General features: G+C 40.0%; 1 protein-coding gene across 1 annotated transcript; it reads left to right on the top strand.

The window, feature by feature from the left end:
• Positions 1-6,047: 6,047 nt before the first annotated feature.
• Positions 6,048-7,174, top strand: LOC119509206 (calcium-activated potassium channel subunit beta-3-like). The gene has a single exon (XM_037803097.1). It carries the CDS (start codon positions 6,066-6,068, stop codon positions 6,771-6,773), a length of 708 nt encoding a protein of 235 aa, XP_037659025.1. The 5' UTR covers positions 6,048-6,065; the 3' UTR covers positions 6,774-7,174.
• The last annotated feature ends 7,931 nt before the right edge of the window (positions 7,175-15,105 follow it).

The following is a 15,105-nucleotide window of genomic DNA, read 5'->3' on the forward strand; positions in this document are numbered from 1 at the left end:
GTTGCCACTTAATCTTTGTACATTGTATGTCCAAAACCATAGATTCATTATTACTTTTTATGAATTTGCATTTTAGCACCTGTAGGAAATAAGAAGTGTAGTTACATACCAAATAGTACAATACAATACTGATATTTAGAATTACCCAAGTTGTTACCTTTACTATACATCTTTATTTCTTTATGCTGTTTTGAACCACTCTCTAGTGTCCTTTACTTTCAGTCTGAAGAACTCCCTTTAGCATTACTTGAAGGGCAGGTATAGTGGTAATAGACTCCCTCAGCTTTTGTTTATCTGAGAACATCTTAATCACTCCCTCATTTTTGAAAGAAAGTCTCACCAGATATAAAATTCTTGGCTGGCAGTTGTTTTCTTCCAGCACTTTAAGTATTTCAACCCACAGTCTTCATGCCTCCATAGTTTCTGATAGGAAATTAGCAGGCAATCTAATTGGGACTCCCTTTTATGTAACACCTTGCTTTTCTATTACAGCTATCAGAACTCTCTACTTGTCCTTTGCATTCAATAGTGTAATCAATATAGGATGGGACATATTTTTCTTTATGTTTAACCTGTTAGATGTTCTCTGTGCTTCTTAGATGTGCATCCTCGCATCTTTTGCTAAGTTTGGGTAGTTCCCTGTCATTATTTCTTTGACTATTTGTTTCTTCCCTTTCTCTCTTTCTTTTCCTCCTGGGACTCCCATAATGCACCTACTGGTGTGTTTGATGGTGTCTCACAGCTGTCTTAGGCCATTCTCACTTTTAATATTTCTTTTTTTCTTTCTGCTCCTCAGCCTGACTCATTTCAAGTGTCTTGTCTTCAAGTTCACCGATTCATTTTCTGCCAGCTCCAATCTGCTCTTAAAATCCTCCTGGGCATTTTTTGTTTCAGTTATTGTGGCCTTCAACTCCAGTAGCTCTTTTTGGTTCCTTTTTTCTATCTCTCTACTTAGACTGTCAAATTCTTCATTTATTATTTTCCTGGCATCTTTAGTTCTTTCTCTGTACTTTCCTTCATCTCCCTGAGCATTTTTAAGATCACTTTTTAAAAAGCCTTTGTTCAGTATGTTCACATTCTTATATTCTTTGTTGGTGTTTTCTGGATTTCTATCCTCATTCCTTGAATGAGCCATCATTTCCTGTTTGTTTGCCTTGTATTCTTTTGTTGCACACTGTGCATTTTAATATTTTAAAATGTTATCTCTTGGATTTACTCCCTGTGATGTCTGTTGCTTGGTTTTGTAACTAGCTGTTGATAAGTTTTTCTTGAGTTTTAGCCCTCCCATCAGGAATGTCTGCCCAAGGCAAATGCAGTGTTCAGGATTTTTCCTGTCTTTCTGGGCCTCTATAATGTCCTGGACTTCTTGTTGTTTTAGGGTTCCCCTGTTTAGAGGAGTTCAGTTGTCCCACTGTTTCTCAGGAGACAGTCCTCCCTTTCCCAGGTATTTGAAACCAGGAGGCCTTTGTCCCAGACTGTCCTACTCTATAGTTTTTTATACTCCTTTCATTATCTCAAGCTGCTTTTGTGTGGAGGGAAAATTCTGGGAAGAGGATCACCCCAGAGAGGACTTTCCCAGCCAAAGCAAGGCCAGAGTCCCACAAAGGATGTGCAGAGTGCATCCAAAGTATGCTGGGGAGGAGATCAGGAAAGGCACCAAAAGCTTTTCTGATGGCTCCCCAAAGCTGAGCTTTCCTGGCCTGCCCTGCAAATGCAGACTTTTAGCACTGTTCCCTGGGGCCCTGAGGAAGTGCTGCATCTTTAGATCACCACCGCCTCTGCCCCTGTCTGGGAAAGCTGAAACAATGGCTGCCTCTGCCTTGGTCCGGGGCAGGTTGAAACCACAGCTGCCCTCAGAGCCAGGTCCCCAGTGATCCGAATTCACTAATCAAAAGCAGTGATCAGTGATTGGTCATGTCCACCCTTGTTCTTGGGGAAGAGGATCTTTGTGTCCCTTTCTGTCACCAGTGGGCTAGTCAGGGACTGAACCCCATGGCAGCCTGTGATGAGAGCAATTTACAGTCCTTTACTATAGTTTATCAGCCTCTTCCTCCACTCTTCCCTGGATGCTGTACAGTGTTCTTGCAGCCTCCAGAGTTTTAAAATAGTTTTTTTCAGACAGTTTCTGCCTGCTTAATAGTTGTTTTGGTGGAAGGTCTGAGTCCTGGAGCTCCCTACTCTACCATTTTCCCTGGAAGTCTGGCTTTTAAATTTTTCCCTGGCTTTAAAAAAAAAAAAAAAAAAAAAAAAAAACTAACCCCTGAGCTAAGCTGTGAAGTGCATACCTTGTGACTAGTAATGATAACTGCCTGTTTAACCAGAGACCTCCTCTAGAGACATCACATCAAGCCCACACATATAAAAGAGGCTGCTGGGCTCAGTGCAACTGGGTAAGCACATGTCTCCTGATTTTGAACTTGGAGAAACTGTGAAAAGACTAGAGTAAGAAAAAAATCTTATATTGGTTCAGCACTTTACAGTTGATAATGGTGATCCCCACATTTGCTGTGCATTGGAATACCTGGATATCTTTTGAAAAATAGTGGCTCCCATTCCCAGAATTGTGGTTTAATTCTGTGACCTGAGCTTCAGGATTATAAAAGCATTCCAAGTGATTCTAACATGTAGCAAAATTTGGGACTTAGTGGTTTATAATGTCTCTATTCTCACTGACTGAGATATGTTAGTGCAAGCAGATACTATTTTATATTAAAATTAGCCAAACAAAACTCACTGGTTCAGTAGTCGGGTCTGCACTTGCTGGATTTATAAACCTTGGCAGGGTTTCTTATCTGTAAAATAGGGATGATAATAATATCTGTTTTGAGGTTTAAATGAAATCTGGCTCCAAAAGGACTTTTGAACAGCAAAAGTTTTATAAAGTATTAGCAGTTATTGTTATCATTATTAAATAACTTAATTATCACAATTCATATTGCATCAAATTTATTTCTTTGCCCTCAGTTTTTCTCATTAGCCTTACAGTTCCTTGGGGACAGGACCATGGCTTTCATCTTTCTATTCCCAGTGTGCACTACAGCATTAGGCCCATTGGGAAGAACCAACCAGAATGTGCTGAGTGGAGACATGGATGGGTGAACCTAGAGAAGTAGCATAGTGGGATGGAAAGGACAGTGGAAATTAAAAACCCAAGACTAGGCTTTGAGCTGCATGTCTGTTATTTATTAGCTTTGTGGGCATAGGCAGATCTCTAGCTATTTAAGGACTCGATTTCCCATCTGTCGCCATTGGCCAGTAATTCTGATCACTCAATATGTGCCCTGCACAGGCTCCTCTCTCGAGCTGCTCTCAGAATGATTGGAAGTGAAGGTTATTTCCCTTTTCTCTTCCTTTACTGCGCTGAGAAGAATTGGCTCAATGGATGTTAAATAGTAACAATAGTAATAAGACAATAGCGTTTTGTTTCAAAGCTCCTACTGTCATAATTTTACTAACCCAACATTTTTTCCCTTTTAAATAATATTATAAGGTGTTGGAAGTCAGACAATCAGAAGCTTAACAAGATGCAAATAAATGTGAATAAATAATAATTTCTTAGAGAATCTATCATGTTTATTTCATTTGAAATAAAACATTCAGTTTTTAATAATATTCTGTGAAGAATAGGACAATAAAACCTTTACAATGGTTTCACGTGGAGAGCTTCTTTGAGTTTATAGACAGTCTGTGTATTCAAAGTGAAGATTTTAAAATGTCAATCTTCAGCCCTAAAGCACTTTCATCTGAAATGAATAGGTATTTGGTATGATTTACCCAGATAACTGTTTAAATTACTCAAGTCACATTAAGGGGGAAAAAAGTCACCCATGTCTTAACTCTCTCACATAATCCCTGTAAATATATTTAAATCTTTTTCTGTGCATACTCTTTGTTGTCCATCAACATGGTCACAGTATGTGCCTATAGATTGTTCCTCCTTTGTTTACCAAATAGTTTTCAACAAGGTGTTTTAGTCCAGGTGCAAATCTAGGCTCTACTCCCTACTAGCTGTGTTATCTTGGGCAAGGTAGGTAAGTAACATCATTCTCAGTTTTCCCACCTGCTAAACGGAGATATTAGAACATACCTGATGGGAATATTGTGAAGATTTAATTAAATATCATATGAAAAGCACTTGAAGCAAGACAACTGCTCCATAAATGTTTGGACACCTCCAAGTTCAAGCTCCTAATGCACAATTCTCATATGTCAACCACTTATTAAAAAAAAAAAAAAATGATGTGGTTCACCCATTGCCTAGCAAATGAATTCAACATGCTTCAGCAGGGCAATGTAGAACTTTCCACACCAGGTCCCAAACCGCTGGCCTTCCTGGCTACAACCACCATAACCCTCCCCTGCTTAGAATGCTGCCCTTGTCTCTGAATGAACCAATAAACCTTCACCATTCCCTGAATACAGCCTGACTTCCCCCATCTGTGCCAGTGCAAACGCTTATCCCTTAGGCTCCCACAGCAATTTTTTTTTTTGCTTCTCACATAACACTAAAAATATTCTACCTAATAATAAAAAAATTTTGTATAAATATCTGTTTTCCTAGCAGTATTATAGGTTTCTTGAGGGCAAAGATGATGTTTCATTTATTATTGTATTCTTCCCAGCATCTAGCAGACAGCCCCACTCATAAAGAATGCATGCTAGGAGCTTGCTGAGTTGAATTTAATTATTTGATATTAAGTAGACACAGCAATAAATCAAATATGCTTTTCCAGTTTTCAACTGATTATAATGAGAGATGTTAACATTGGCCCCACAGTAGTAGGATTCAATGTTAGCAGAACTCAAAAGGTTTGCACACTTGCAAAGTAGATGAGATAATGTGGCCAGGTGTCAAAGGAAAGCCACAGAGGGTCCTGAAGGAAATTGCACAAACTGTGTGTAGTGAATTCTACATTGCCCTGCTGAAGCATGTAGAATCATTTGATAGGCAATGGGTGAACCACATCATCGTCTTTTTTTTTAAGTAAGTCGTTGATATATGAGAATTGTGCATTAGGAGATTGTACTTGGAGGTAACCAAACATTTATGGAGCAGTTGTCTTGCTTCAAACGCTTTTCATATGATATTTAAATCCTCACAATATTCCCATCAGGTATGTTCTAATAGCTCCATTTAGCAGGTGGGCAAACTGAGGATGATGTTACTTACCTACCTTGCCCAAGATAACACAGCTAGTAGGGAGTAGAGCCTAGATTTGCACCTTCTAAGGATACATGAAGACACCAGGGATGAGAGGCAACATAGACTAGTAGTTAGGTACAAGGATTTTCAGGCCCTAATTCCCAAATTTGAATTCTGCCTCCATTGATTACTTCTTGGGGGCTCTTGGGCAAGTGACTGGACCTCTATTTGCATCATCTACAAATTCAGGAAGGGTGTTTATGAGGATTAGATGAGTGAAGCACATGGAACAGTGCCCAACACATTGAATGTACTATGTAAGTGTTTTATAAAGAAGTAAGGGATGCATGTCTTAGAGAAAATCCCTAGGGAAAGGAAATGTCAAAACACAGATGTAAGAGGTGATAGTGAAGCAAAGGTCTAGAACAGTGTTGATTTTTTTTTAATATTGTGATTCCCCAAACTATTTATATCAGAATCTTCTGCAAGCTTATTAAAATCAGATTTCTGGGGATTACACCAGAACTACTAATTAGACTTTCTAAGGGGCAGGGTATCTAGGAGGTTGCATTTCAGTAAACATCCTAGGTGGCTTTGAAGCAGTTTAAGAACTACTCGTCTAAAGCCCCATGGTCCGGGTCAAAGCAGCATCATCCTCACCCAGGAGCCTGCTAGAAACACAGGATATCAGGCCCCAACTCAGACATACTGAATCAGAATCTACATTTTCATAAAAATGCAGGCCAGGAGCCTCTTGGGAACGAAAAGCGTTATGGAGTTATTGAGGCCCCACCAAAGAACCACCCAGGGATGGGATGCTGCCGCAGGGTGAAAAGGAGAAAGTCGTGAAAGTCCCGTTTCCACCTCAGGGAAGAAGAGAAACACAGATCACAATGATGCAGAACCCCCAGATTTGCATAAGATGCTGCCATCCAGTGCTGGAGAGGACCGAGCCTTGCTCCTAGGGTTTGCAATGATAGGTTTCTCAGTCATGATGTTCTTCTTGCTTGGAACAACCATCCTAAAGCCTTTCATGCTCAGCCCTCAGAGAGAAGAATTGAACTGCACCATCATCCATACACACATCATGGACGACTGGTTGGACTATGCTTTCACCTGTGGTGTGGACTGCAGTGGCCAGGGGAAGTATCCGTGTCTTCAGGTGTTTGTGAACCTCACCCATTCGGGTCAGAAAGCTCACCTGCATTATAATGAAGAGGCTGTCCAGATAAATTCCAAGTGCTTTTTCACACCTAAGTGCCACCAAGATAGAAATGATTTGTTCAACAGTGCCCTGAACATAAAGGAATTCTTCGATCACAAAAATGGGACCCCCTTTTCATGCTTCTACAGTCCAGCCAGCCAGTCTGAAGATGTCATTCTCATCAAAAAGTATGACCAAATGGTTATCTTCCACTGTTTGTTTTGGCCTTCATTGACTCTGCTAGGTGGTGCCCTGATTTTTGGCATGGTGAGGTTAACACAGCACCTGTCCCTATTGTGTGAAAAATATAGCACTGCAGTGAGAGATGAGGTAGGTGGTAAAGTACCCTATATAGAACAGCATGGATTCAAACTGTGGAATATGGGGAGGAGCAAACGAAGAGGCAGAGAAATCTTAAGATGGTGACCAAATTAAAGTCCTGTCCTTCAGATACCATTCCTGCAACTGAGGTCCTAACTATGCCTGCTTGCAAACTAACCATGTAGAGAAGGCAATTTAATTTTCATATGGGAAAGAAAATTTTTAAAAAGCCTCATTATGTATTGTTTACCCTATAAATATGTACAGATTCATCTTTTTACTCTAAATCTCTTTCCACATGATCCAAGGAAGCATTTTTTTTTTTCCACATGGAAAAATGAGGCCAAGGTAGTTGTGCTTCAGCTAATTTCAGCTATCAGTAAAAGCTGTCAATGTGGAAGTAAATGATGATAACATCTTACTTATTGTGTCCCGAACCATCAGCCTTGCTCTGTGCAAAATAGTTCACATCAAAACTTTTCATAAAAAAAAGAACAGGTCATTCACCATAAGGGGACAAAAAATCTGCTAATTTAAGATGTGGAGCTATCATATCTATTATAATTTGGTCTTTCTTTTCCATTCATGATAATGCAGGAAAGCCGTTGCCTAGACAATTTACTAAGTTCAGAGTTATTTATACTTAACCTTGCTACATACCATATAATTTTTCTTTTGGCAACATTTTCCTTATTAATTATGCTTTTCATAAGTTATTTTTATTCTTTGTGTACATTCTGGTGGTGGTGGGAGAAATGGCTAGAAATATGTTTTGAAGGAGGGAGAAGCTGTACTGGAATTCAACATTCAACTCTGATAATCCACATCATTGAAAAAAGTCCCACATGGACAGTCAGCTATTGTCTGAACATTAATTAATGAATCAACCATGGTTTTATTAAATAAGGAATGTCACAAGACTCTTCTGACAAGTGCTTTCCAGATTAATTAAGATGAACAGGTAAATTGAAACAGATTCTGCTTTGGTTTCTGATGTGTCTGAGATTTTACTAAACAATCTTAAATCATGGACAACAGTAAGAATGAGACTTCTGAAGTGACTCTTACACATATGATGTAATCATACTGGAGACTTTGATTCTGTCAATTTAATGTCTTTTAGCAACTAATTTCAAGTCATGAATTACTGAAAAAAACTGAATAAATAGAGCAATTTTGATTTGACAGTAATGAACAAAAAAAAAAAAATGCAGCGGGTTCATAGGCATATTAAAGTTTGGGAAGTGTTGTCTCTAGAAGGTAGATACTTTGGGGAATTTCCTGGTAGGAGGGGATTTATTTTAAAGTCAGAGAAAGGACCTTCTTTCTTAGAGACCAGAGAGAAATAAATGATGGAAGTTTATGTAACTATTTATGAACTGATGCAACAAATCTATGTCATGGGCCTACCATATGCTGGACTCTGTTTGGTAGATAGACACGGTCTCTACCACAATGAAGTGTATCCTCTGAGATAAAGCTGTGGTAGATAATCCCTGAAATCCCACAGGTTTAATACCATAGAAAACTTGTTTCTCAGTCAACATCAGCGTGGATATTCCTGGTTGGTAGATGCAGTGCCACGAGGTCATTCAGGAATGCAGGCCACTTCCATACTGTGATTCTTCCCTCCCTGGGGGTACCTCTTCGTATTTTCTGAGTACGTCTGGTTGATGGGAGAGGAGAATTCAGAGGGTCTCATGGGTGGTGTTTACAGGTCCTGGCTGACATTTTATTGGCCACATTGGCCATGGCTCAGCCATACAGCTCCCCCAGTTGCGAGGCTGGGAAACAGAGTCTAGCTGGGGGGCCAAAAGGAGAGAATAATGGGTACAGCAATCAGTGCTGTGTTGAACCTACCATCTAAAGGCCAAAGGCACAGAGTACAACAGAGAAAAGGAAAGAACCAGAAAGGATGAAGTTAGCAATGGGAGCCAAGTTAGAACCCTCAGAAGAGATATTCGGTGCATGGGTCAAGATCAGGTAGACTCCTTTTAAAGAAAGAGTGAGATTTTATTTAATCAAAATAAAAACATACTTTGCATGTTAATTCATGTAATCTTTGCAAAAACGCTATAAGGTAAATACCATTAACTGCTCCCATTTTACAGATGGGAAAACCAAGGCACAAAGTGGTAAAGTAACTCTCTGTAAATAGCAGAGTCAGGATCTAAACTCAAGGGATGATGTACTTAACCACCAGGCCATGCTGCCTTGCTCTGGCTGGCCTCACACAGGCTGAATTTTAAGAGTCTAAGAAGCCACAAGGAAGCTGACAACACAGGAGACAGAATTATTTTTACTCAGACAGAACTCACCCTGAATTTGGCATCTAAATCAATAATCAGGTGATAACAAATTATAACCTTGAAAAAATATATTCTTGCCTTGGTGAGTACTCATAGCCCTATCTATGAGATTTTTGTTTTGGTTTGGGTTACAAGCAACAGAAAGCAATTCCATTCATTTAAACAGATGATAGATTATTTGGAAAAATACCAGGTAGCTCCTGGAATCACTGGAAGGCAGGAGACAATAGAACCTTTCCCATAGCGCTATTGCAAATTTTAAGTTAGATAATATATGTATTAGCCTAGTTTTCCCTGAAAGCAGAGCCTGAGCCCAAGCCTTATATACAGGTGGGATAGTTAGGTGGTGATCTCAGGCATACAGGGAAAGCCCAAACTGGGGTACATTAGTGAGTTGGTCACCACTATGAACAGCTTCTTGGGAACCTATAAAATGCTTTCAAAGATGTCTGCCCAGGAGATGAGAGGGAAGAGCAATGTCTTCCATCCTCCTTTGGTCAAGAGTGGCCCTGTGGAGTTATCATCCGTTCACTTTGCAGTTATGAGAACATCTCACACTGAGAAGCCCCAGGTCGGGAAGCAAGAAGTACACCGTACTGGCCTGAGGGGAGGCAATGTCAGGGTGCACCTGGCGAGCAATGAAGACTGGTCCTGGATATGCAGAGCAAGGAGAAGAAGATGTCATGCTGGGGTGAGGATAGAGGCATTTTCAGATGTGATTCGTTGTTACTAAATGTCCTCTCTTTCTAACAGCCTGTTCAGCACTTCAATTTACATGAATGCTAATTACCAAAAATTTAGCCCTATAATGATGAAATCAAATAGGCAGTCCTCGGTTCTAAGCAGATAAAATTAATTGCCCTTCTTTCAAAATTACTGATCTCCAATCTCTACATTTTCCCCTTGATTGGAAAAATCAGACGGACAAGTGCAAATCCTAACACAAAGCCATACATGTGTGTAATGCATATAGTTTCTTTAAATGGAGGGTGCTTGATTAAGGGAGGATGACAAGAAGATTAAAATAGGGCAGAATAATCTCTGGAGCATCTTTTAAAAGTCTGTTGGCCAGAGATAATCACCCCGCAGCTTTGCATTCCAGAACAGCAAGACCCTAGGAACTGAATTCATGATGAAAACCTCTGCTTTTCTTGTCATACCGTCATCGAGTACAGCTGGAAACTATGTCTTGGAAAGGAGGAAGACCAGGCAATTTCCCTTAACAGACACCATTAAAAAGCTTCTTCAAACAGGCTAGAGGAGAGGGGGAACTGGAAGATTTTTTATCAACTTTAGTGTTCTTGCCTCTGGACAATTTGAAACAGGTCACTTTACAGTGTTTTCTTGCTCTCCTTGCTCCTCTCAGCTTGGTATACTTCACTTCAAGAAACAGTCTCTGGAGGTGGAAGTTCAGATTTTTAGAGACTCTATTTTGGAATCAGAGGGAAAACTGAGAAATAAGCATTTCCTTGCTTGACATGGATTTATTTTGCCATGAAAGATCTGGGTAAGAAAGAACAGGCATGAAATGCAAATAGTTTCAACAAATTTGGATTAGAATGCCTGGCTTTGGCGAATTACAGAAACTACCTGGTTTCTGTAAAGATTCAATGGGGCAGGAAACAGATGTGTGTTTCAACTCTCATTGGGTTGCCAAAGAGAGGATTGTTTCCATTGATGTTCACTGTCTTAACTATGGAAACATAAAGGCTATAGCAGTTTCAAAATACTTTTCTCAAGGATTAAAATGGCTTAATTAAATAATTAAACTAGATTCTTCAATGGTGAAGGCCAACTTCCTCACAAAGAAAAGAATATATGTGTCTTGTACTTTGGTAAGAATAAAAGGAGGCGCTGTAAAAGGAGGCAGTGTAAAGCTGTTCTACTGTTCTGTAAGTCTTCTTTATTTGTATCTTTGATAACTGTTTTACTTAATTTTAGCATATCACCCTGGTACTTGGTCACATGTGAAATGTGAATAAAATAAGAAGTCTAGAACATGAATACATTAAGCTAAACCAAGGCAGTGGCCATTTAACACATTTTTCTTTTGTGACCAAAAGAAAATAGAAAGGATGAATTGTAGCCTCAGAAAGATTAGAAGTATTAGAAGTCAGCTAGGAATGGCTGTTCATATTTCCCTGAGCACATGTGGGTGGCAGCCTCTGTCAACGGGCCATGCACAGGCTACCTGGCCTTACACAGCAGCCCTGATTGTGGGGCCTGTTACATGAGATGAGATCAGGGAGGGAGGGAAAAACCTGATCAAGAGGGGAAAAGCACCCAAGATCCAGGCTCCTAGGCCTTGTAGGGCTTCTTGGAATTTTTCTTATGGCAATAGAAAGTCATCCGAATTTTAGGCAGTGGAGTAACGTGACCCAATTAATATTTGCTTTAAAGGTTGCTCTGTTTGCTGTGCGGAGAATGGATTTTAGGGAGGAAGAATTGGAAGCTGGGAGACCAGTTAGGAGATTACTTTAGTTAGAGCGGGCATGATGGCAGACTTAACTGGAATCTCTGTGGGTTCAGTGACACTTTGCTCAACATTTTGCTTAAAGGGATTTAATTTGTCTGGAGTTAGTGAATCAAGTCATGAATGCACTCATCTCTGTTGTTTTGCCATCTCTATATATTGGAAATATACTGATTTCCAGTATTGGACACAACCATTGGGTGGCTTAAAAAGAGGTTTATGCTTCGTATTACAAAATTTTAGAGGTACCTCGTGGTCACAAGATGAATACTGTACCTCCAGACCTCTTGACCACATTCTAGGCAGGAATACAGAGGAAAGGAAAATCTCTTCTGCTAACAAAGGTTTGATCTTTAATTCAGAAAGTTCAGGAAAGAATTTCTACCCAAATATCATTGACCAGAACTGTGTCACTTGGCCACCCTAAGCTACAAGGAAGGCTTGCCACCTTGAACAAAATCAGGATTCTCTTAGTAGGAAAAAAAGGAGGTGGGAGGTGGTGTGAAGAATTGCCATTAGGTAGGAACTACCAGGATCTAACTTTTTACTGGTTGTCATCTACCCTGGGTGGTATATGCTCACACAGAGCAGAATAATCAGCTGCAATATGAAAATAATCAACATATTTGCAGATAGCATTTAAAATCCTAATGATCCTGAAGATATGCTCATCATCTATAAGACATATTTATTCTGAGAACAGAGTCTTCAAAATAGTAACTGTCTATTGATTTTAAGGGTATTGTGCTTAACCCTTGTCAAACAATGGAGTATCTCAGCATTCATTATCTAGGATTCTTTTGTCAACATGCCATGGGGTCATAATTGCTAATCCAGGATTTTTGTGCTATTTCCTCCTATCCTGGAATTCTCAAATTAGTATCAAGGTTATACTAAATGAAACTACCCAGAAAGAAGCTGGAAGGTTCAAAGGATAATAAAGTTTTACAACAGTTAAAATGACAAACTAAAGTGTAAAGTTCAATTTTAGTTAGTTTAAAACTAGTGAAAAACAGTCAAATTTCTATGTCTCGAAAGATTACTGCAATGAACAAAATAAGTGAGGTTTATTTTTAAGGAGTATAATTTTATGCTATTGTTAATACTTAGTAGGAAGTTATCTTTTCCTTTTACATACATTTTTTACATTCCACATTCTCAATTCTAATTTTATTCACTTTTATGGCCAGAATTTTTCCAACTAAATGTCTCTCTGATATTAAAATAAAAGTCAGTAGGAAGCTAGCACTCAGTTTGCTGGAATGTATTTCATAAGGATTGCCTCTAGATTACCCAAAAGGCATAGGGTTAAGCAAAATGAGCACTCAAGATCTTAACTCTAGGAGTCTATGCGTTAGAGGAAATTTCTAGCTTTTATGAAGGCAGAAGAACCAAAAGCATGCCTGACCTGAAGTATGTATATATTTGGCTTGGAGAGAAGTAGGGAGGAAGAAGAGGAGAATTCACTGTTTCAGTGACTTTTAATGAAGACACCATTGTGGAGCTAATCACTGAAGATGGACCTCCTGATGAACCACACATCCTGGTATTCAAATCCAAGTGTGGTTGCTTCTCCTTGAATCTGAGCTGACCTTATGACTCATCTCTGACCAATAGATTGCAGTGGCAGTAACACTGCATGACTTCTGAGGCTAGTCCATCAGTAACCTTGGACTTCTATGGGGGCTCTTTGGAACATTTGTTTGGCAGGAAGGCAGCTGCCATGTAAAGAAACTGACTACCCTAAGACTTCCATGCTGTGAGGAAGCCCAAGCTAGCCATGTGGAGAGGTCACCCGGAGAGAGAGAGAAAAGCTCAGGCAGCCCTTTTGTTCTGGCCATCCCAGGCCAGGAACCAGATATGTGAGTGAAGAAGCCACCTTGGATGGCCAGCTCAGCCACACCCTCAGATGACGCCATCCCCAGCCAACATCTGACTACAAACACATATGAGACTCCAAATGAGCACTGACCTGAAGGAACCTAGACAAACCACAGAATCATGAGAGATAAAAGTAACATCTTGGAGAGGGATAGCAAGATGATGGCATAGAGAGAAGTGGAATTTAGTTAGTCCCCTGGAACAACTAATGAACAACCAGGAACAACTAGTAAATAATTTGAAATAACTGCTGGGGGACAACCATGACTGCCCACACATCATACACCAACCTGGATTGGGAGGAAGGCTGAGATCACAGCATATAATCTGTAAGTAAAAACTGTGGAACTATGCCAGAGCACCCTCCCCCCATGACAAGCTTAGCTGCAAAACCTTGCTGTGGTAGAGAGCAGCACTTTTCCAGCAGGTAACTATAGCTCTGCTGAGCTCCAACTGGGGTTTTAATTAACAAATGTGGACTGCTGAACACATGCTACAAACCTCCAATAAGCAGAGGCTTTTTGTGATGACTGACCTTAAAGAACCAGAAGACTCATGGGTCCCGGGAGGGGGAGCCCAGAAGACCAGGTGTTATCTCTGACCAAGGAGTGAAACTGGGGGGGTGGGGCATGTACTGGCTCTAAAAGGGGCTCTCTGTCCCTTTCTCTCTCTCAACCTGAGGGGCTCAGAGGAGAGAGCTGAAGCCATTTCCAGTGGAGAGAGCCTCAGGCATTTTCAGTTCACAAGGCTCTGACCCAGACAGGGGTGGAGATAACAGAGGCAGAGAGACTATTCAAATGCAAATGATAACTCCCTAGGGCGTGTATCTTCCCTAAGAATAAGGAGGTGGGGTGCAGCTTTCCCTTCAGAACCAGACCCCAGAACCTGGGGAAAAACAGCCAAAACAGAAACTAAAGCCAAAATACATCTCCTTACACCAGTCAGGAGCCACAGGCTGACAAGTGACACCTGCTGGGCAGGTTAGGAAAAGCACAACAACTGGAGACCTCACAAGAAAGTCTTTCATTCCTCTAAGATACACCCTGAATATAACCACATTCTGAGACTTGAATCCATTCTGATCTGGGAAAATCTGACTGGTGTAACCAAGGAAATCAGATGCCTAGACAACAGAAAAATACAATCTACACTAGGAAAAACAAAGATATGGCCCAGTCAAAGGAACGGACTTACACCCCAATCAAGATACAGTTGAGATATAGTTTCACTTTAATGGAATAATCTATTAAATATTTTCAAAGAAATAAGCTAAGTCAAATGAAAAACCAAATCAATGAGTTCGGGGAAGATATAACAAAAGAGATGAAGGCTATAAAGAAAACACTGGTTGAACATAAGGTAGAAATTGAATATTTGAAAACAAACAACTGGCAGACTCTACGGAAATCAAAGGCACAACACAAGAGATGAAAAAAATGGAGACATACAAGAGGCAGAAGAAATTACTCAGGAACTGGAGAACAAGACACCTGAAATCCTACACACAAAAGAATGGATAGGAAAAAGTAAGGAAAAATATGAGCAACGTCTCAGAGAATTGAATGACAACATGAAATGCATGAATATATATGTCTTGGTTGTCTCAGAAGGGGAAGAGAAGGGAAAAGGGGCAGAAGTAGTAATAGAGGAAATCATCAATGAAAATTTTCCATCTCTTATGAAAGACGTAAAATTACAGATCTAAAAAGCACAGCATACCCCAAACAGAATAGATCTGAATAGGCCTATGCCAAGACACTTAATAATCAGATTA

This window comes from Choloepus didactylus, chromosome 14, assembly GCF_015220235.1.
Source record: "Choloepus didactylus isolate mChoDid1 chromosome 14, mChoDid1.pri, whole genome shotgun sequence".
In the NCBI taxonomy this organism is placed as follows: domain Eukaryota; kingdom Metazoa; phylum Chordata; class Mammalia; order Pilosa; family Megalonychidae; genus Choloepus; species Choloepus didactylus.